Raw genomic sequence first — 21,796 nt, 5'->3', positions numbered from 1 at the left:
TTCCTAGAGATGGGTGCTCCCTTTACGGATCTCCAGGTTCACTTCCCCCTACACCATGATGCCCAAAAGAGGAACTGAGCTTGTCCTGAGTCGGGGACCCCTTCTTTCCAGACTGGACCAGAGCCAACATCTCTTTCCCAAGGTGATAAACCCTTGGCCCCATCTCCACCCCGGGCGTATCCCACCCCTTCTACCACGCGAGACATGCTGTGTGTTGTCACCATCCTGCCCATCCCTATCCTCTGTCTTTGGGGATACCTCTGTCCCTCCGCTTTGACTTAGAGGGACCCTGGCCACCTCTTCCAGAGATTTCAGAGGCCCCCATCCATCCCACCCCACGGCGTCTCCCTCACCATCAGCAGTAATTCCAGTGTCTGGCAACGTGTCTCTGGCATGGAGAAGAAACCATGGAAGACGGCTGACTGGCTGCGGGCAAATCGGAGCCTGGGTGGGCGGCGGTCCCGGTCAGCCTCCAGTGTGTAAGCCAGGGCTGCAGACAGACCTGGCAGTCAGCAAGTGGCCAGGTGAGCATCCCCCCCCCATCTCTCCCACCTGAGCACCCCGTGCCCGGCACTCACTGATGTTCCGCCTGTAGTTGGGGTTCCCAGCACTCTGATTGTAGGCAAAGCACAGCTCCACCTGAACACTGTTGGGGGGACGCACAGCAAGGCCTGGTCACAGTGGGAGGGACAGCCGCGTCCTACTTCTCACTCTTGTGCTGGGCAAAGGGAACTCAGGACCCTTGTGTGTGTGTGGGGGGGGAGTCAGGAGCAAAACTGGGGGGTCTGCAAAGCTGTGGTGACTTCTCAATCTGTTTCTAGAGGTCATCAGTGAGGAAACTGAGGTGGGGGAGGGGGAGGGAATTTGTCTGATGTTATCAGGCAACTGAAGGCCCTGCCTAGGTCTTGGAATCTCCAGAGCTTCCTTTTGTCACCCACCCCCTGCTTTTCCGCTCAGTAGTCCCCTTTGCTATCAGACTGATAGCCACAAAGGCCCTCAGGGTCACCACAGTCTTTTCCACTTTCTTCGCAACAGTTTTTTGAACACTTCCTGTAAAGAGTACTGTGCTTAGGGCTTTTTTTGTACATTGTCTCATTTAATTACCTCAGAACTCTGTGAATTGGTTATTACCTTTTGTATGTTATCTGAGACTCGGACTAATTATTTGCCCAGGGTGAGTCTCCTTCCCCACACCCATCTACCTAAGAGCATCCCTCTTCCCTTCCTTCCAGCGCTCACTCCTCGGAGTTCACCCTGCTCTCTCCCCCACTGCTCTCCCCCAGCAATGAGTGGCTGGGCTTTGAGCCAGATGCTCCGGAGCTCCTGTTCCTAACCCTGTGCTCACACATTAGTTCCTGCAAGGAACTTTGAATTGAAATGACATTGGATAGGGAAGGTATCGCTGCTGAGAGGGTGGGACATCAGGAGTGTCCAGGGGACGGTTTAGGGCCTGAGGCCCTTTGGGCCTGCCTAGACATAAGGAGTGGGCAGGAAGAACCGGGCTGACAGTCTCACCAGGAGGTAGCAGTACAAAGTGAGGGGTCCAACACAGCTGGCCTGGCCACCAAGGTCCTTTGGAGAATATTGATGACAGGCCGGGCCCTATAGTAACAAGAAAGCAGGCAGACATTAGTATTTCCTGCCTACCCCAGGCTAGGGCTGGGGTTCAGGTCTCTGTGGATCACCGCAGAAGGTGGACAGGGGTGAGGCTTTATAAAGATGAGGATGGAGGAAGGACATGCCCCTGCCCACAGTCTCCTAGCTCACCGCAGCAGCACAATGTGGTCCGACAGGCTCCCTACTAGCAGGTCTGGATAGAAGTTGTCATCTACATCCATCTTCCCACTCAGAGAGTAGCCAAAGGTAGACAAGCCAGGCAGTCCTAGTTTCTCTCCATGGACTATCTGAAGCCAAGAGGAAGTGGTAGGGGCAGGCTCTGAGACATGCTTGGAGGAGGCGGCCCTGGGGGATAGGGGTATCAGACACGTCCCCATGGATTCATACCTGCTGGGGCTGCCTGAGGAGTCCCCTGGAACTGCTGTGGTAGATGTACACCTTGCCCAAGCCCTCAAATGGAGCTCCCACGGCAATGTCTGGGGAGGAAAGACAGGGCAGGGTCACCAGGCATTCCGGGCCCCATAGCTCTTTCACTCTGTGCTGTAGGCCACTGAGCCCAGCGTGGCAGTGACCTCAGCCTGGCAGAAGTGTTCAGAGCAGAAGGGAACTTCATAGCTTCCGAGCTCTGGTGGGAATGGAGGCTGGGGAAAGGGGAAGAAGTTTCCTCCAAGTCAGACAGCAGGTTAGTAGCTCACACAGAGCTGTGTCCCACATTCCCCAGCGTAATCCGGTGTTTCCCGTCTTCCCTATCCCCCATCAACCACTTCTCCAGACACCTTGGTTCTTCTAATGACATTTACTATCAAGGCCAGGAAAGAAGCCATTTCCCACTGATCACTGCCAGCAGTCACAGCATCCATTTCACTTAACCCTTACAAGAATGCCGTGGGGGTCTCTACTATCATTCACCTGCTTCGTAGATGAGCGGACTCAAATTCCCAGAAGCTGGATTATAACTACAATACCACAGTGCACTTTGTCCAGTATAATGGACCTTCAAATGTCAAGACTTTTAAAATGCTAAGCAATGGTTCCTCAGACTCAACACGTTTGATGATCTGTCTTTACTGGACTCATCTGCTACATGTGAACTGAGAAGGCCTGGGTAACTGGAAAGGGAGTCAGGGAGAATAAGTGGCCCCGACACTGAAAACAGTGACCCTTCTGTGGGAAGAGCTTGGGCCTGCTGGCTGGCCTTTCTTCTATCCATTTCTGCCTCTTAAGAGTCCTTCGGCTCTCAGCTGTGTTCTGGGAAACTGAGGTGGTCGGAGAACTGGCATTTGGTGAGCTAAGTGCTCCCACAGTAACCTGGCTCACACCCTGACGTGTCCTCCCTGTGACTTCCCGGATCCCGCAGAGCACCTGCAAGGTAATGCCACTGTACCTAAGGCCCCATCCCTTTCTCATCACCTGATAGGGTACATTCCTGGTCCTACCTCCCCAGGTTTCCTACCTGCTTCCATCTCACACCCCTCCGGAATCACCCTCCACAGTGTCAAGCCATCATCTAACATCCCTGCTCCAACCATTTCTCTGGATACCTCCCCACCCTGCTCTCGCTATGCCGCAGATAGAAAAGCCCCATTTACTCTGCCTGGCTCTCAGAGCATTCTCCAGCCTGTCCCCAGTGTACACTTTGGTAGTACATATGACATGGCAAGTTCCTATGCTCATGCTGCTTGCTGTGTATTCCTCTCTTCTGTGTACCCTCAGCCCAGCCACTTATCCCCCACTCTAGGTGAGCCTCTGCAGCATCCTCTGCAGCATCCTCTGCACATCCTCTCCAATACCCCTTTGAGCAGAGAGTCTGGTATGCAACTGGTGCTCAGTCAGTGAGGTGCTGAGGGCGGGGTGCAGGCTCATACCCTGGAATCCATCCTGGTTGATGTCACCGATGCTGGCTATAGAGATGCCAAAGGCAGAGCGACTGGGGCCATGAAGCAGGAGGGAGGAATCGTTCGGGAAGGATGTGCCCGCCTGGTTCATGAAGACGTAGACGGCACCCCCTACCTCCTCTTTTCGCTCAAAGTAGTAGGGAGCACCCACCAGGAGGTCCTGCCACCTGCACAGGAGGAGTGGGAATGAGAGTGTGAGGTTGGCCCCCGACACACGACGGAACTGTCATTGAATGAGCATGATTTTGCCAGGGCCATGCAACGGAGCAAACGACCTGCCTGACCCCCCGGCCATGAGAAGGCCAACCAGACCCACCAAACAGAAAAGCCGCGTCATGGAGAAATCATGCAGGCAGAGATCACACCCGGAAAAGCTCCTTCCCCATTGGCACCTTATGGATGACAGGCATGATTGACAGGTACAGACAAGCAAGCACGGTGTCATGCAAATGTCCAGACTCCCATCAAGTGTGATCGCAAGACCCTAAAAACAGTGAGTGTGCGAATGCAAAGCTTCTACTTCCCTGACCTAGCTTGAGCAAGCCTGCCACCCCTGCCCCGCCCCCCCCCCCCCCCCCACCTTTCTCTCCGGGCCCAGAGGATGTCCCATGTCCCTAGGTTCTCACCCATCATTGTTCAGGTCTGCCAGAGCGATGGCGCTGCCAAAATAAGCGCCCACCTGCGTGCCCTTCAGCACCTGCTTCCTCTTCAGGTCTCCGCCTGCCTCTTGTCTCAGCAAGAAGACAGCGCCCATGTGTTGGTGCCGTGGGGCGCCCGTTACAACAGTGATGTCCGTGGGATGGAGGACAGCACTGCCTACCTGCACCGTGTACCCTGGGATGAGGGGAGGGGGGGGGTTCAATCAAGGACCCAGTGGACTTGTCCCCTTCTATACTGGACCTGCCCCTCTAGTTACCCACCCTCTATTATCTTCTAGTCCTCTATTCCAGTTGAGAAAAAAAACAGTGGGCCACAGATCCAGCCGTAGCCTCCCTTGCAGACTGGGTTTTTGAGCTTCACGACACAACTAACTTTGCATCTGGAGGTTTTAGGCCAGAGCCACACATGCAGGCAGGGTGCAGTGAGTGTGTGCTAATTGAACTAAATGCCACTAGTCACACCCCACAGCACACCAGAGGTCAAAGGGTCAGTACGTTAGGGACCAAATTGGCTTCCTCCATTCTCCAGTGGGCCACCAGCACTGGGCTTACCAATATAGAGGTTTCCTTGGTCCTCGGAGCCCTTATAGCTATATTCAGATAAATCCCAGTCCTTGCGCTGAATCATGTAGCTGTTTCCTGCAGGAAGATTGGGGAAGGCAGCAGAAAGTGTTGGTCACTACCTTTTCCCTCTACCATGCCTGCCTCTCTTGACAACAATAACCCCTGTTATGTATGAGCACTTAGAAATCACCACTGTTGGGTTTTTTGTTTGTTTGTTTATTTTGTTTGGTTTTTGCTTTTTTGTTTGTGGGGTTTTTGTTTTTGTTTTTGTTTGTTTTTGGGGGGTTTTTTTGTTTTTGGTTTTTCGAGACAGGGTTTCTCTGTATAGCCCTGGCTGTCCTAGAATTCACTCTAGACCAGGCTGGCCTCGAACTCAGAGATCCACAGGCCTCTGCCTCCCGAGTGCTGGAATTAAAGGCATGCACCACTACTGCCCAGCTGATAAACCACATCCTCTTTAAGATTTTTTTTTTTTGGTTTTTCCGAGACAGGGTTTCTCTGTGTATCTTTGCGCCTTTCCTGGATCTCGCTCAGTAGACCAGGCTAGCCTCAAACTCACAGAGATCCGCCTTTCTCTGCCTCCCGAGTCCTGGGATTAAAGGTGTACGCCACCACCACCCGGCCCTCTTTAAGCATTTTATGATGGAAGGCTGGCTGGAGAGATGGCTCAGTGGACAAGAACACTGGCTGATGCTCTTCTAGGTGACCCAGGTTTGATTCCTTGTACCCCCATGGTGGCGCACAATGCTGTAACTCCAGTTCCAGGAGATCAGACAGGCCTTGAGCTCATGATCCTCAGGCCTCAGACTCCCAATTGTTGGCATGTACATTACACCTGGTTGATGTGATTATAGGTATGGATGTTTTGCCTGCATGTATGTTTATCACCTGCATGCAGTGACTGCAGAGGCCAGAAGAGGGCGTTGGGTCTCCTGGAACTGGAATTACAGCCACCGTGTGGGTGGTGAGCCATCTCTCCAGCCCTTTAAGCAAGAATCTTGAGACAATGAAATCTTCTATGACCTCAAAAGGACAGTCCTGTATGTATTGACCTGAAACATGGCTTTTAGCTTATGGTGAATGAAAAGACAAAGTGGAAGACCAGAGCATTTAATTGGATCCTGTTTGTTTTTAAGAAGATATCTATAAATACTAAAATAAGGCGGGCTGGAGAGAAGGCTCAATGGTTAAGAGCATTGGCTGCTCTTCCAGAGATCCTGAGTTCAATTCCCAGCAACCACATGGTGGCTTACAACGATCTGTAATAGGATCAGATTCCTTCTTCTGATGTTCATGAAGACAGAGCACTCATATACATAAAATACATGAATAAATAAATCTTTTTAAAAATCATTAAACCAGGTGGCGGTGACACACACCTTTAATCCCAGGACTCAGGAGGCAGAGCCAGGCGGATCTCTGTGAGTTCCAGGCCAGCTTGGTCTACAGAGCGAGATCCAGGACAGGCACCAAAACGACACAGAGAAACCCTGTCTCGAAAAACAAAACAAAAGTATATATATTATATTATATATATATATATATATATAATATAATATATATATAAAATCATTAAAAATACTAAAATAAGTGTGGAAGGAGTCCTAAGACATGATGAACACTGGGAAATGGGATGAGGGAGGTTGGGAAAGAGAAGACTTTTTCTCATTTTTTCCCCTTCTTAATTTGTGGTTCTGAAGGTTGAACTTAGACCCTCATATAAGCTAAGCTAGGTGCTCTACCACTGAACTCTGTACTGTTCTCCCTTTTTTTTAGTTTATCTTGAAACAGGGTCTTGCTATGTTACCCTTGCCGGGCCTGAACTCAATATCCCAGGCAGGATTATGGATGGCATCCTCCTGCCTCGGCGTCTGAGTAGCCAGGATCACAGGGTAGTGGCGCTTTTTTGCCAGCCAGTTTTGCTCTTAATTCTAACAAGTCCTAAGCTAAGGTTTTACTTTTTTGCACCAGAAGCATGATTGTAAAATTTCCCAGAGGTTGAGCTGATGTCAGACAGGCCACAGTCCAACCTAGGTTTCCTTATTCATTTATACTTTGTTTTTATTTATTTGTTTGTTTGTTTCCAAGACAGGGTCTCACTAAGTAGCTTTGACTGTCATGGAACTCTCTGTAGACCAGGCTGGCCTCGAACTCACAGAGTTTTCGCCCTGGAAGCGCTGCCTCTGCCTCCTGAGTGCTAGGAGTAAAGATCTGTCCCAGTGGCTTACTGGGGACAAGTGGTTTCTGTCACCCCTCCTTCTCCCGGGTCCTCACCTTTCCAGTTGTAGGCTCCAGGGGCACCGAAGTACACAGTGTTCTGGGTGAAGCCACCGCTGGTGCCCAGCTGGCACATGCCGGTCTGCAGGTAGTCAGTGTTGCTGTTACACATCTCGTTGTGGTAGGTCTGCCAGTCGTCACCAGGGTCCAACTGTAAGTCGTTGCCACGCACGTAGCACTTGCCCACCATACGCCGCTGGTCCTCTAGTCCAGACCATAGCACCTGGGTGTAGCGATGGGCACAGACCTAGGGATCCCCAAACACACAGACGCTTGGCCTTAGCCAGGATCCGGGAACCCATGGCAAGCTGTATGTCTCACCCTGGGCACTGCTGGCTTTGTGAATCAGAGGCCAAAGAGGAACACTGTCTTCTTTTTCTTCCTGTGGGGATACTGAAACTTGTATCCCCTTTCCATTATTTAGAAATCAAGGACCAGGAGCAGATCTGGGGAAGCCAGGAGGTGTGAATTTGAGAGTAGCTGAGGGATCTTGGTGAAAGGAATTGGAGAAGGATGAGGGAATGTGGGGCTTAGGCTCCTGGAGCTAAAAGGAGCCATTTCAGGGAGATAGTCCCCAGATGATCCTGTTGTTTAATGAAAGGATCATTTAAAATAATAATAATAATAGCATTCGTAACAGCAGTGAACACTTACTGAGTACTTACTATATGCCAAGCACAAGCTCTTCTCACATAGTAACTTTTAAATTTATTCTTATCTTATTTTCTCTGTATGGGTATTTTGTCTGCATGTATGTCTGTGCACCATGTATGTCTGGGCCTGCAGAAGCCAGAAGAGGGCATCAGATCCCCCTGGAACTGGAGTTACACACTGTTGTGAGCTGCCATGAGGATGCTGGGAATTGAACCCTGATCCTCTGGAAGAGCAGCCAGTGCTCCTAACTGCTGAGCTGTCTCTCCAGTCCCACATCATATACACTTGTTGGGAAAATCAGTGGAACGGTAGAGTTACTTTAGGGCTGATCATGGCTTACCGTTTTCAAGACCCTGGGTCTGATCCCTAGCAAAGCCAAAACAAACATAAAAAACAAAAGCCAAACTATAAACTTAAAAAGGACTCTGGGGGGCTGGAGAGATGGCTCAGAGGTTAAGAGCACTGCTTGTTCTTCCAAAGGTCCGGAGTTCAATTCCCAGCAACCACATGGTGGCTTACAACCATCTGTGATGAGATCTGGTGCCCTCTTCTGGCCTGCAGGGATATGTGCAGGCAGAACACTGTATACATAATAAATAAATAAATCTTTAAAAAAAAAAAAAAAAAAGGACTCTGAGCCAGTCACGGTGGCACCCACCTTGCATCCCAGCACCAGGGAGGCAGAGGCAGGCGGATCTCCGAGTTTGAAACCAGCCTGGTCTACAGAGTGAGTTCGGGGCAGCCAGGGCTAAGAGGGAAAGCCAGCTTCCAGGGGGTCAAAAACGTTCTGAATTAGCCTTTGGGCTACACAGTAGCCCTTTTCTGTCCATCAGAGCAGTGAACACCACTGGCATTTCACGGGAGCCTATCCTTAGATACTGCTAAATTTCTGGTGCTCGGAACACAGCAGGTGCTGACTAAGTATTTGCTGACTGAGTGAAGGTGGGGAAGCAGCTAATCCCAGAGTCTACAGTCACTTAGACAAACCTCTAGGCTCACACCCACAAACAACAGGGGGTACGAAAGTGTGGTCTGGTGAACTGGCTGCCAGCCTGTAGCTTGCCATGGTGCTCAAAGGGCAGAAATCACAGCAGGGATGGCTACAGGAGTTGGTGACTGCTCACGGGTGGACCAGAGAACTTTCGGGGGTGATGTAAATATGCTGTTTCATGGGCGTTACTGACACAGGCTTATCACGGGTCAAAGCTTGTAAGAAGTTAATACCTGCCCTTCTCACTATATGGAAGGTTTATATACATCTCAATAATGTCAGTCTGGGACGCAGAAATTGAGATCCCCAAGGGCTGACATTGAAGAATGGTCTGCAGCAGAAGGTGACAATGGACAGTAGGGAGTGGCACTCAAATCAGTGCCAGGGTGAGCCAGGGTCACCAGGGCTGTGCTTCTTCCGGCAGCCAACCTCCCAGGAAGGAGTGCCTGCCAGCGCCCAGCTGCCCGGGGCTCTCTCTGCCCTTTCCCCCTCCAAGTTCTCTCTGCTCTTTCCCACGAATGGTGAGCATCCATGCAGGTCACACAGGACCCACGCCATGTCCAGCCTTGGGAGAGTGCCAGACAACCCTCTCCCCAGAGTACAGGGATCAGGGAACACACAGGCCTACAAAGACGTGAGGCTACAGAAATAGGCATCTGCAAAGGCCCCAGCCATGCACAGAGGGTCCCCTGCCACCCTCCGCTGTCCTCCCTGGCTCTGGGACGATGACGCTAAGTGTTCACTTACCAGGACTCTACCTGCAGGGCCCTGGCTGGCCACAGTCACCCCAAGCCACATGTCCTCAATAATGTGATGGTCAGGGTCACCTGCAGGAATGGGAGGGCTCATGAACTAGGTCCCTCGTTCCATATTCCAGTGCTCGAAGCCCCCCCCCAGGGCAGCCCTCCCTCCTCACTATGTCCTGCCTGTGATTGCTCCAAGCTCGTACCATCGGACCTTCCGATTTTTTCTGCTCCTCTTCCCAAGCAGACAAGACAAAGCACGCCAGCATTGCTTTTTTTGTCTGTTTGTTTTTTGAGTCAGGGTCTCCATGTATATCTCAGGCTATTCTGAAACTCACTATGTAGCCCAGGCTAGCCTTGTTCTTGCTGTCCTTCTGCCTCAGCCTCAAGTGTTAGAATAACAGGCACGAGCCACCCTGCCTTGCTGACAAGGTAGCCTTGTCTCTTCTCTCTTTGGGCTCTCCCTGCCAGACTCCTGACTTAGCTCTGCTCCCAGCCTCTCCTCACTTTTCTCTGAGATGTCCATCCGTTCACAATCGTTCTTGAGAGCAGTGAGGGGACACAGGTACACAGCGCCGGTCCGGTTGGTGTAGCCATCAGCCACAGCGAGGTCCCGGGGAGCACCAGCCAGAAGCCTGGGAAAGGGAGGCAGGTGGACCAGACTTCCCAAGCCTCCCTCCAGCCAACTTGCAAATCAACCCTCACTATGCATGGGCTCCAGACCATGTTCTGGGGACGGAACATTAATAAAACCTTGGTCCTGTCTTCCGGGAGAGCCTGTCATAAGGAAAGCATGGAAGTCTGTACATGGGGTGCCACGGCCTGAGTGTGAGGACAATGGCCCAGGGTCACCCAATGAAGAAGGGAAGAAGGGTTCCCGAGACAAGGGTACAGTATGTGCAAGCCAGTGACTCAGGCACCAGCCCTCTCTACAACCAGAGCAAGGGAAGAACGTGAAGGGGGAGGTATATAAGCCATGGCAAAGGCCTTAGAGGAGCCACAGAGGGACCCCAGGCAAGGCAGGGACAAGACCAGACCTGGTTTTTTTCTGTATTTCATTCTCTTCTTGAGACAGGGTCTCATATAGCTAAGGCTAGGATGCTCCCTATTCAAAGATAATCTCTAACTTCTGATCCCCCTGCTTTCAGCTTTCAAATGCTGGGATTTTCAGGTATGTACCACCATGCTCAGTTTGATGTAGGAATTTAACCCAAGGCTTCCAGAATGCTAGGTAAGCGCCCTACCAGCTGAAGGACATTCCCAGCCCCAGATCAGGGGTTTTGAAGGAATCCTTTGGCCTCGGAGATAAAGGCAGACATGAAGGAATGACGGTTCTGGGTTCAAGTCCCGGGGCATCGGGGAAGGCAGAAAAGAGAATCTGTGTAAGGATGGGTGAGTTGTTGGAAGCCTGGCTCTCTCCTCTTGAAACCATAGAGCACGTAGCTCTAAGAGGCACAGATTTCTAAGTGAGCTGAGCGATGCCTCCATTTGCCCCACCCCCTCCTTGAGACAAGCACACAGGTATGGGGTGGGGCTGGATGCTAGTGTGGCCCAAGAGCAGATCGATGTGGGTGGGAGTGGACAAGAGCTATCATCTTATCCCCAGAATCCATCTTTAGGAACATCAAGAAATTCCCACAAGGGGGCTAGACCCTGGAACCCCATCCCACACCAAAGGGGTGACTTAAGCAGAGCAGACAGGGGATCGGCCCTGAAATCCTATCTCAGACCACCCTCAGGTATTTGCAAAAGATCTCCAACTACCATAGGCTAGGCTATGCAAATAGTATCTGGGGCAGCGCAGCTTCAGAACCTAGTTATTTCTTGTATCTTCTCCCTGTAGCCTTTCAATATTCTGATTAGAACATGCCCTCTGCCACCTTCCTTCCAACTCAGCCTCCTGGGTGGCAGAACTTCCCAGGTGCCCCTCTGTTTAGCCCAGCAACACTGTGGCCCTGAGGCTCCCAGGCTCCAGGCCTCTCGCCAGTCTGGAAGTGCTGAGCAACGCCTGTGCCTACAGCCCTGCTTAGGATCTGGTTGCGAGGGCGAGGGCGGCAGGGTGTAGGTAGGGCAGGGCTCGGGCATGCTGGGGCCTGGGGTGCCTCCGCCTACCGGGAGTCAGGAATGCATTGCCTCCAGGTGCTAGGAAAGGGGTGGACCTTTGCCTGCACCTCACAGCTGCAGCTCAGACATCACCCTCAGTGGCTGTTCCTCAGGGCAGAGGCAAAGCTTCCCCAAACACAGTGTCCTGAGCACCCTAGGGAGGGGTAAGGGAACAGATGTAACAGCTGCTAGGCCTTTAGCCAACGACTTCTGTTCAGGCTAGGGAGGGTACATGCCTGACCACCCTGGCTCAACACAGGCACACACCCACCCCCTGGCATGCTTGACAAACGAGAGGAGGAAGCTAGGGCCTGTGGGAACATCTCAACCTGGGAGCGAGGAACCCGCTCTAAGACTGGTGTTGTGATGAGTGATTTCCTTTCCCTGTGAGTCTTGAGTGTCTTATCTGTAAAATGGGAATCCCAGCTAAACCCCCTCCTCCAGGGTTTGGGGAAAATAAATGGGCTCTCTGACTGAGAAGACATGGTTGGTGTGAACACTGTTGCTCTGGGGTTTTTTTTGTTTTTTGTTTTTTAATGGTACCAGAACTGGCCCTAACTTGACTCGAGTCTCTCTGGGGACTCAGGAATTCCAATACTGCAGGTTAGGGAACCTGAAGCAGAGAGAAAAGGACAGACGGCTTCATTGTTTAGAAGGAATAAGGGGTGAACAGAAGTAGGACTTTCCCATCCTGAGGATAGCAGGCAGCCACTGGGGGAGGGGAGGAAGATGCTGGCCTCTGCTCATCTAGAGGAGATGCTCAGAGTCGGCTGGTGGTGGGCTCGGCTACAATGGGCTTGGAGAGCTGGAAGCTTCCGTGGGTGAAAGGGGGCCCTGGGCGCATACAGTGCAATGCATGCACTACCCTCATGGCTGCCACTGTCCTGCCTAACCCATGTGGCAGCGGGTAACTGAAGAGCAGGGTTTCCATGCCTCCCAAGTCTGCCTCCACCAGGAGGGACTGAGGGACCCTTCCTCTTAGCTGCCTGAGGTATGGACCAGGCGGAGCCAAATATAAATTATGGCTGGATTAGAATAAGACTCAATGCAGTCTTCGCATTCCTATCCTTGTCTGGTGCCAGCCTTGTGCCCACTGATGGGGACTGGGAAGGGGCCAATTCCCTAATCCCTAGGCTCCTCCTCCTGAGAGATTCCACTGGGAGCACCCCCACACCCCCTGGAGTATTTTTAGCTCCCGCTTGGCCCGCTTAGAGGCCCTTTAAGGCCCTCTGGCTCCCAGCCCAGGATGCAGTAGTCTGCAGCCAGAGGCCTGCACATGGAAGGAGGAAGGGGGATTCAGAGGGTAGGGTCCACCGTCCTCCCACCACAGCCAGGTATATGTAAGATCAGGGTTAGGGAATCCCAAGACTGGCACAAACCTTACTGGTACGTCAATTGAAATGTAAAGTACTATGTAAATGAACAGCAGGTAGTACTATTGGGTTCAGGTAAAAAATAAAAATCTGCCAGGCGGTGGTGGCACACGCCTTTAATCCCAGCACTTGGGAGGCAGAGGCAGGTGGATCTTTGTGAGTTCGAGGCCAGCCTGGTCTAGAGAGCGAGATCCAGGAAAGGCGCAAAGCTGCACAGAGAAACCCTGTCTTGAAAAACCAAAAAAAAAAAAAAAAATCTAAAAGCTGACCTCTCCCAGACAACCACTGAACCCAACTGCCATCCACAGACAGAAGGGGCAAAGGCACGTGGGGATGCCTAGATGGAGCTCTCAGGAGATAGGACATCCCTCTCCTGGAGTCAAGTTGGGCAAGGAGGAGCGGAGAGCGCTCCCGGAAGCAGATGTGGGTGACATGGAAGATCAAGGGCTCTCTCTCAACAGCTGCCTCCTCATCCTTTCATTTGGCTCCAACTAGAAAGCCCCACCTGGCCTCAGGGGAGCCCCTGAGTTCTAAGTGCAGGGAGTGGGACTCTTCTTCACCCTGACCAGCCCTCTACACCTCCATTCCTCCCAAGCAGTTCAGAGCTAATAGAATAACTGCACAGAAAATGGCAGGATCTGAGAAGGCTGGGGAATGGGACCCAAGAGAGACAGGGCACCAGGCTGGCTCACCCCAAAGAGGAAGAGCCCCTCGGGACTCCGGGAGTGGAAAGATGCTCCAAGAAAATCTATACGATTCAACTTCATTTCAGGGAGGTGTGTGGTGGCTCCTATGGGAAGATTTTGGGGAAATCCCCAGAGCCTTTCTTGGGGTCTTGGTCACTGTGCCCCTCCTATGGAAGGGGTAGAGGCAGGAGGGGAGGCAGCAGCTGCTCCAGCCTGAGTAGGGGGGAGGTCAGTTCCTGGATGCCAGCTCTATGCCCTGCTGCCTGATTTAGCCACCTCCCCAGAGGCTCTCCTGTGGCGCTGAAACTGCAGCCCTCACCATCCTCCTCTACCCCTCCTCATGCTGCCTACCCAACCCCCTCCCGCCTGGTGACTCAGCCCTAGAACCAGAGCAACAAGAGAGAATGAGAAAGATGGAAGAATGAGATCTTGGCAGGGCCCTGAGTGAAAGAGGGTGAGACTGATTTCCTCGTTTCTCCTCTTTCCCGGCTTTCCAGCAGGTATTCCATGTTTGACCCTCTATGGCATTCATCAAACCTCAGTCCACCTCACTGCGATGGATTTCTTCCTTTCCTGTTCTGAGACAGGGTCTTACTGTGTGGCCTGGACATCCAGCAAACTGCCAATCCTCCTGCCTTCCTCTCTGAGTCCTCGCATGACAGGTGTATGCCACCCCACGGGACACCAATCCCTCCTTGCGGCTTCCTTTTCTGCAAGATCAGCCCTCCTCCACCTCCTGCCCTTTTTAAAGCCTCTGGGCCTAGAATGACCACCGAGGAAGGCAGCAGAGGAGGATAAACCAGATGTAGGCCTTGTTTCCACAGCCACAGCTGCTGTACCATTTCTACTGGCTCCAGCCATGAAGACTGCCGGGAACCCGCCCTGTCCAGGGAGCTTGTTTCAAGAGAGCAGAGCAGGTAAGCCAGGGCCCTGCCTACCTCGGGAATGACCTCATTTCCAGAAGCCACTCCCTCCCAGGTTTCCCAGACACCCTCCTTTCCAACAGTGAAAGGGAGAGGGGGCCCAGAGGAATCAACCGGTGAGGGCGGGCCAGAATAAGAAGGGGCAACAAGGCAGGTTCAGGGGGTCAGCAACCACCTCCCAAATGAGCAGCTCTTCTCCCTCTGAAGAGAGCTCATGTCACATCGAAAAGCTCAAAGTGAGCCCGGCGAGGGGGCAGAAGCCTTTAATCACAGATTGGGAGCCAGAGGAGGGTGGATCTCTGTGAGTTCAAGGCTAGCCTGGTTTTATAAGGCGAGTTCTAGGACAGCCAGAGTCATATAAGAGAGACGATGTCTCAAATAAATAAATAAGCCCAAAGTGAGTGGTCTGCCCTGGATTCTCACTATCAAGCATGGGCTATGGGTGGGGTACTCAGCATAGAGATAAAGGTCATAGCAGCCAAGAGAGTGTCTCTTGGCTTTTTACACAGAAGCTATGTATGCTCTCCCCTCCCTGATCCCCCAGGGACAGTGTACAAACCTGTGATTGTGCACATACTCTCAGGAGCCCCTGAACCCCTGGCAGACCCCAAAGGAAGGACCATGAGCCACACCGCCCTTCCAAGGGGACTTCGATGCTGACAGAACCTGAGGTTGCAGTTTGACTTATTAGTTCCCTAGAATACTTGGGCAGCTGCTCACATCTGGCTACACAGCTGGCTGTAGGGAATCCCAGCTGTTTCTCCCAAAGGGCTGGAGAGCTGAACCCCATTAGATGAGGACAGAGCTAAGGTACAGAGGCAGCTCTGGGCAAGAGAGAGAAGACCCATCTGCCCTCAGAGTCCACTCGTTCCAGCATTCTCCCCAGCTGCCTGGAAAGGAAAGCAGAAGTCTTTCACTTGGCCAACTTGGGTACGACCCACAGGCAGAAGAGGTTCACCTCCAGCCTGGTCTCGGCCCCAGAGCCTTCTGGTGTCCACTGGAGAACTGGACACGCCAGGACCGTTCTAGATACACTATGTCATCAAAGCACCACTAACACCGAGGAAGCAAAGGCTCAGGTGTCAGAGACAGAGCCAAGATGACAGGCACAGGGACACTCAGCTTCTCCCTTTACAATGTCAAGGTGCCTCTCACAGGCTGGCAGGGAAAGGGAGAAGCATACAGATCCAGGTACAACCTCATCCTGCAGGAAGCTGACCCCAGGGAAGGAAATATCTTCCTCAAGGTCACAGAACGTACGTGTGTGTGTGTGTGTGTGTGTGTGTGTGTGTGTGTGTGTGCCCGCGTGCGTGCGTGCAAAATTATATTTTACTCTTTCTAGGTCTCTTCCACTGTCCTAACTCAGGCCATGCACGTTCGACATCAGAACGTAGGAAAACTATATTCTGGGCTAGGACAGGGGAGGAAAAGCCACTACTGTAGCAACTACCCATTGTCAGAGAGTCTCAGAAAGGTGGAAGGTTAAATCTGCCTGGCCAGGGCAGGAAGGGTGTGGTAGCCCTACCTTCTGCAGGGGCCAGGTAGGGTAGAGGCTAAGTCCAGGTGGGCAGTACGCACAGGGGCTGGGCCAGCAGGGCAGAGGCAAAGACTCAAGTGAGCTGGACTTTGAACATTCCAAACTTCCTCAAGTTTCTACAGGCCCAAGTCAGAGCAGAGGGTGGTTTCAACACTCTTACCTTGACTGTGTCTTTTAATTTAGTAACTGTCAGAGGCCAGGTAGGAATCAATGCCTGGTAGGCTATCCAGCTCAAAAAGGTAGAAGGGGGTCTGTGTGATCATCACTGTCTTTCCCTGGGCAGCCTCACCTCCTCTGGCCACCCCCTTCCCTCAGCTAGTCAACCTCAGCACACAGAACCCATGCAGAGAAACCTCAGACACCTGGATGTGACCTGTTGGGCATGTGTGTGCATGGGGAGGGGCAGGGGGCTGGACGCAATCTCCTCCCCTCCTCCACTCTGCTTAGCTCTTCCCGCTTCTTGCAGCTGTTGCAAAGGAGAGCAGAAGAAAGAGAAAACACCATTTCCCTCTTCAAACCAAAACAAACACACTCAGGGCTGCTGATTCAACATGAATCTGTGGAATGCAGGGAGATGTCTGGTGGGAGTACCCCACTGCTTCCGGGTGGGCTCTGGCTTCTGAGGCTTAAGACAGCGCCTCCTCTGTCTTCTACTGTCCGTTCCTCTAGGGGTCAGAGGGAGCCTCTGGACAGCTCCAAACACCCAGCCTCTTCATCACCTCACTCTGCAATGCCAAGCCCTTGAGAAGAGGTCCAGCCTGGCTCTGCAGAGGGCGTGGTTGCTGTGGCCACAGACTAAATGAGAGATGTAATGGGGGCTTAAACGCATATATCTCGGGTTCTCCCCAGGCGGAAAGGAAGAGGGGTGTGATATGTGTTTATTTTACAGGCTTCTCCAAGCCTGGGGAAGAAGCTAATGTTAGCTACTGGATCCTCGGGGTGCTGGGCAACAGAGACCCTACTTCTGTTCTCCAAAGAGGTCTGAACGTGGAGCGGCCGCGTCTAGACAGGTTCTGGCCAGGTCAGCACTTGCTATGATTACTGCCCCCCATCCTCCACTTCCCGCCAAGCCCCACAATCGGAGGGCTGCGGGTGTACCCGCCCCCTTAATCCTGGCTCACAAGGAAAGGCCAGCAGCAGCAGGCCTGGAAGTCAGTGGGCCCAGGGCTCCGTTCGACTCAGCTTAGGTCAGGCATCAACACACATACCCTCTCTCACCCCACCTCACTGCCGCCAGGCTGACTTACAGGTAGCGCTGCTGTCGCTCGGTTTGCCGATGGAGGGCGACCGAGTAGCCGAAAAGGCTACCCGGGTTCACCGCCTCCTTCACCACCAGGAATCGGGTGTCCAGGTTGAAGGCGAAGGCGACCCGGCCGCTAGCCGCCACCATCAAGGCCAGGGTGCCGAGCATCCAGCCGGGGTCGCGGGGCGCGCGGCGGGGTCTGGGGCCCATGGCCGCGAGTGCGAGCCGGGCGGGCCGACAGCACAAGAGGGCTCAGCACTGGGGGTGGTGAACGGTTCACCTGCTCCAGGCGCCGCCAGAGGACACCCGAGCCCGCAGCGCCGCTGCGACCGGAGTCCCAGACAATTTCTTGCCCTGGTCCGGACCAGCTTCACGTCTGCTCTGGGGTGGCGCTTCTCCACTCCTCTTTTCAGGGCTGTAGATCTACTCTCCCGCTGGTCCGGTGGACATGGTCCGGTGGACAGGTCACCGTGCCCGACTCCGGGCACCCCGCACCCTAGAAGGTCCTGGCCGCGCCCCCTTGGCGGTGTTAGCTCTTTGGATCTCAGCTAGGTGGAGGATCTGAAAAGGCAAACCCTCGACCGCCAGGAGGGCAGGAGGGAGGGATTCTCTCCTGAGCGTGCCCCGCCTCCCCACTGCCCAGCCCTGCACCTCCCCACCTTGCGCGCCCAGCCCGGGCTCCGCTTTCCTTCCGGGGAAAGAGAAAAGGTCCCCGCTCGGCCGCCGCCTCTTAAAGGGGCAGCGCCGCCCCTCCCTCTCCATCATTCCTACCCTGACTCCGCCCTCTCTCTCAGACACCTGTCGGGAGTCCTTAAAGCCCGGATTTCCCCTCCCAGCGGCTTGCTTCTCCCAAGAAGCATCGCCTTCGGTGCAAGACCGATGGGACGGGCGGGGCCGGAGGTGGGATTTGTCTGGTGCTTCGCTGCGGCTGCAAACTGGAAAGGCCGTTCTAGGCAAGGCCACCACCACGGTCCCGACTGGACAGACCAGGCGTTGGCTCTTCGTTGAACTGTCGTCGGTGCCCGGCTGCCTGGAATGCGGACCTCTGCCGCACTGCAAGACCCTAAGAGGTGACTACGGGTCTCTGGACTTTCATCTTCATACTCAGTGCCCTCGATGTTATGTGCGGAGGAGTATTTCTCCTGCCCACCCGCCTCCTCTCATCCCGATTCCTGCCGGAGCCAGCTCCTCCGCAAAGCCAGACAGATATTTAGCGGTGGTGATGATAACTCATCAGTAATTGTAATTAGCAAAGGGCAGCATTTGTCTCTAAGGGCAGCGAATGGGACCTCTACTCCTACAGTCGTGTTCTAGGTGGTGTCAGGTGGAGACAGGTAGGATAGGCTCAAAGATCTCATTATCCGGGAAGGAATCAAACCGAAAGAGAACTCCAAGGGGTCACTATGGACTGTGAGTCTAACTCAGGTTTCTCCTATTGCAGAACAAAGACTCATTTTCCCTGAGCATCATTCTCTATGTGTTCTTACAATAAGAAGAAAACATCATATGCAGCAGGAACGATGCTAACTGCTTCACTTATGAACACTACTTTTTCTGGTCATTTTTTATCGCCTGTCACATACACACAGCAAGGAAAAAGGAAAGCAGGCAATAGACCCATCCTAGGGGATTCTGCTTGGGTGTGTGAGAAGCCAGTGCATTCTGGGTCCAATTCCCTGCCTACGCAGTGTGACCTTAGAAGAGGCTCATTTCCACATAGATGATCTTATCCCTCGAACCTAAAGGAGCAGCCCTTAGAGACAGTGCTGCCTTTTTACTCCTGACAACTACCGACAGTTGGCCATTGTCACCACGATGTCATGGGTCTGTACCTGTTGTTTACATGGGGGAGCAGGGCTGTCCCTACATCAGGCAGCTGTGTTGGTGGGATGCTCCTTTGTAAACACAGCCATGGAGGGAGCAGCTCTTCTTTCAGAAAGCAAGTCTGAATGCTTTGCAGCCCTGAGCGGCTGCCTTGGTTCAGGAGCAGCCCAGATGAGTCTGGAGTTAAGAAGTGAGAGTGGAGGTGAGCTGCTGGAAGACACGTTCTGCAGTCATTACGTCCTCACAGCAGCCATCAAGGTGCCCTCTGCTTTAAGATGGGCACACCAAGGCCCAGGGGAGTCGAGTCATTTGGCTGAGGCCACACAGTTAGGATTCTAATAGCACAGGATCTAACCCCAGAACCCTTCTTAACAATTATGCTAATGATTAACACTTAAGGGCAAATCAGATTTTGGTGACATTTGGAGTGACAGGGCCTCTCCTTGGGGAGTGTCCTTGGCCAAAACTACTTCCCTAGCTTCTGCCTGGCACAGTGAATTCTAATCAGAAGCCCCACCTAAATGGTTAAAATGGTAACTGCTAAACAATCAATCTTCCTGTAGCTTTGCAGATACCAGAAGATCCGATGACCTTTGTAACATTGCTTCCTTGTCTTCCCCTACAAACTAATTCATACTCACCACTGTGCTGTTTAGCTCCTGATAAGCAGCCCGTCTGTTTTAGGAACATACAGGAACTAGTCCCAGGAGATAAAGTGAATTGCGGTGTTCTGGACAGAGGAGAAGAAACAAAACAAACACACCAAAAAAAAAAAAAAAAAAAAAGAGAGACAACCTCTTGGGATCACTGCTTCTCGATCCTTCCACTTTTACGTGAGTTCGGAGGTTGAACTCAGGTCATCAGGCTCACATGGCAAGTGCTTTTACATACTAAGGCATCTTGCCAGTCTGGTATGACATCTACCATGTAGCCCAGGCTAGCCTCTGAAGATTGGCTTTTGAGCAGCAAGCATCCTCAACCAGGTACAGTTAGGAGCACCACTTTAGAATCAGAGCCTGGGAAGCTTTACAAATCATTTCAAGGGCAGACTCACTTCATCTTTCCAGGCTCCCTGTGAAAGTCAGGATTGTCGTCCTTGTTTGCCTCATGAGGGAACAAAGCCTCAGGAGTGTATTTGGATGCCCAAAGCCATACAAATGATGGCAAGAGAGTAAGGCACAGCTGGAACTGGAAGCCACTTGACCACGGCTGTGTCTTTAAGAGAAACTCCAGGCAGATGTTGTTCAGACAGTCAGACATACCTAAACAAGAGCAGCTGTGATAACAGTGTCTCTGTGGCATTTAGGAGAGGACATTTGTCCCTGGCTGCCCTTAGAATGGTATTAATCTGAGCTGTGACTTCCAGAACTGCTCAGCCTCTTTCATGCTTTGATTCCTGCCCTAAAGCTACCAAAGGTTTAAGAGACATCTGGAGTCAAGGAGTAGGAAGCTAAGCTAGATGCAAGTTGGGCCATTGAATTTGCCCTTCTGGATAGCTCCCTTGGTTCTTGGCCTTATTTCTGGAGGAATGCCCATGGCCAGGGCCAGGAGGGCGGGATGGACACTTGGAGTAGACAGGGGTCCTGCCCAAAATAGCTTTGAGTCATGTGATGATGACAGATGGGCTCCATGCCAGGCCTTATCTCATAAACTATCCCAAACAGGAAGGACCAGCAGGTCCGATCTGAGGACCAGGAGCAGGAAAGGGATGAGGGATGGCATTTCCAGTCTAAAGGAGTGTTCAGAAAGAACGTGGGAGCAGGAGCTGGGAGACTGGTAGAAGACAGACCCAACTGAGGAATGTGGGAAGTGTTGAACAGACCTATGGGGGGTGGACTGGAATGGAGGGAGCCTTGGACTGTCTGAGCCTGGGCTGGAGATCTGGAGAGAGAACTCCCAGTTCCATGCCGCAGGGCTGAAACTCTTTGTTCCAAAGGACTTTATCTTGACAGCATCATCTCAAGCCTCCAGTTGACTTTACACTGTCTGCTCTTACCTCACGGGGAATGGACCCGCCTAGAAACATAGGATGCATGTGAAATGACGGGCCTCAGCTCAGCTTTTGATACATCTTTGGACAGTCTTTAGGCCTCTCCCAGTTCTCTTCCCTAATGGCTCACACCTGGACAAGCCTGCCAGAACAGACAGGGCCTCCCTTCATTGTCTGAGGGAAGGAGTGTCCCAGAGGCCCTCCCTCACCCCCAACCACAGTGAAAATCCTCCTTCCTGGCTCTCAAGCCATTTGAGACCTGTTGTCCTGAGAGACTCCCTTTCTGCAAACAATAAAACCTTTCATGCTCTCTTGGTTCATGAGTAGTGTTATCCATCTTGACATTTGAATAAAACCTTTGATGAGGTCCCTCGGCCTTTGCAGGTGACTACCACAACATGCAAGCTGTGTGTTCTATGTAGGAGTCAGGGAGACTTCTGGGAGAAGGAAGAGGGGGTGTCAAAGGAAAAACAGGCCTGGAATGGGAGACCTCAAGAAAAGAAATGCAGAAGTTGGCCTAACTTGGGGTCAAGTTTCCCCAGCTGGAACAGTGACAATGTCAATATTCTCAGAAGACGGCTTCCGTTCTTCTTGGAGCGTTTACTGTGTTCACACCAGTGTGACTACACAGCCCTGGGCAGCTGCAGCAGGAATAACAAGGACACATCGTGGCCTGCTGCTGGGACTAAGCAGCGGCTAACCTGACTTCTAACCCTA

General features: G+C 52.5%; 1 protein-coding gene and 1 long non-coding RNA gene across 5 annotated transcripts in view; one reads left to right on the top strand and one right to left on the bottom strand.

Moving 5' to 3' along the window:
* Itga3 (integrin subunit alpha 3) overlaps nt 1–17,918 on the bottom strand; it is a 30,411-nt gene extending 12,493 nt beyond the window's left edge. The window contains exons 1-12 of one of the 4 annotated variants that reach the window (XM_052756937.1): nt 17,270–17,918; nt 9,908–10,035; nt 9,405–9,484; nt 7,010–7,259; nt 4,724–4,810; nt 4,139–4,346; nt 3,483–3,679; nt 2,005–2,093; nt 1,768–1,904; nt 1,516–1,602; nt 579–646; nt 354–490 (exon numbers count right to left, since the gene is read on the bottom strand). In XM_052756937.1, the coding sequence (XP_052612897.1) occupies nt 354–490; nt 579–646; nt 1,516–1,602; nt 1,768–1,904; nt 2,005–2,093; nt 3,483–3,679; nt 4,139–4,346; nt 4,724–4,810; nt 7,010–7,259; nt 9,405–9,484; nt 9,908–10,035; nt 17,270–17,475 (1,674 nt within the window). In that variant the 5' untranslated portion in view covers nt 17,476–17,918. The remainder of the gene's footprint in view (nt 1–353; nt 491–578; nt 647–1,515; nt 1,603–1,767; nt 1,905–2,004; nt 2,094–3,482; nt 3,680–4,138; nt 4,347–4,723; nt 4,811–7,009; nt 7,260–9,404; nt 9,485–9,907; nt 10,036–17,269) is intronic. The other 3 variants (XM_052756936.1, XM_052756938.1, XM_052756939.1) reach the window with 3 other exon arrangements.
* A 315-nt stretch (nt 17,919–18,233) lies between these two features.
* Nucleotides 18,234–21,446, top strand: LOC128121880 (uncharacterized). Its single transcript, XR_008222284.1, has 2 exons — nt 18,234–18,335; nt 18,707–21,446. It is a non-coding gene; the product is annotated as an uncharacterized LOC128121880 (long non-coding RNA).
* Nucleotides 21,447–21,796: the final 350 nt, after the last annotated feature.

Source organism: Peromyscus californicus, unplaced genomic scaffold, assembly GCF_007827085.1.
Source record: "Peromyscus californicus insignis strain IS unplaced genomic scaffold, ASM782708v3 Scaffold_3__1_contigs__length_106647218, whole genome shotgun sequence".
Taxonomy (NCBI): domain Eukaryota; kingdom Metazoa; phylum Chordata; class Mammalia; order Rodentia; family Cricetidae; genus Peromyscus; species Peromyscus californicus.
This window is presented reverse-complemented; position numbering and strand designations above follow the sequence as displayed.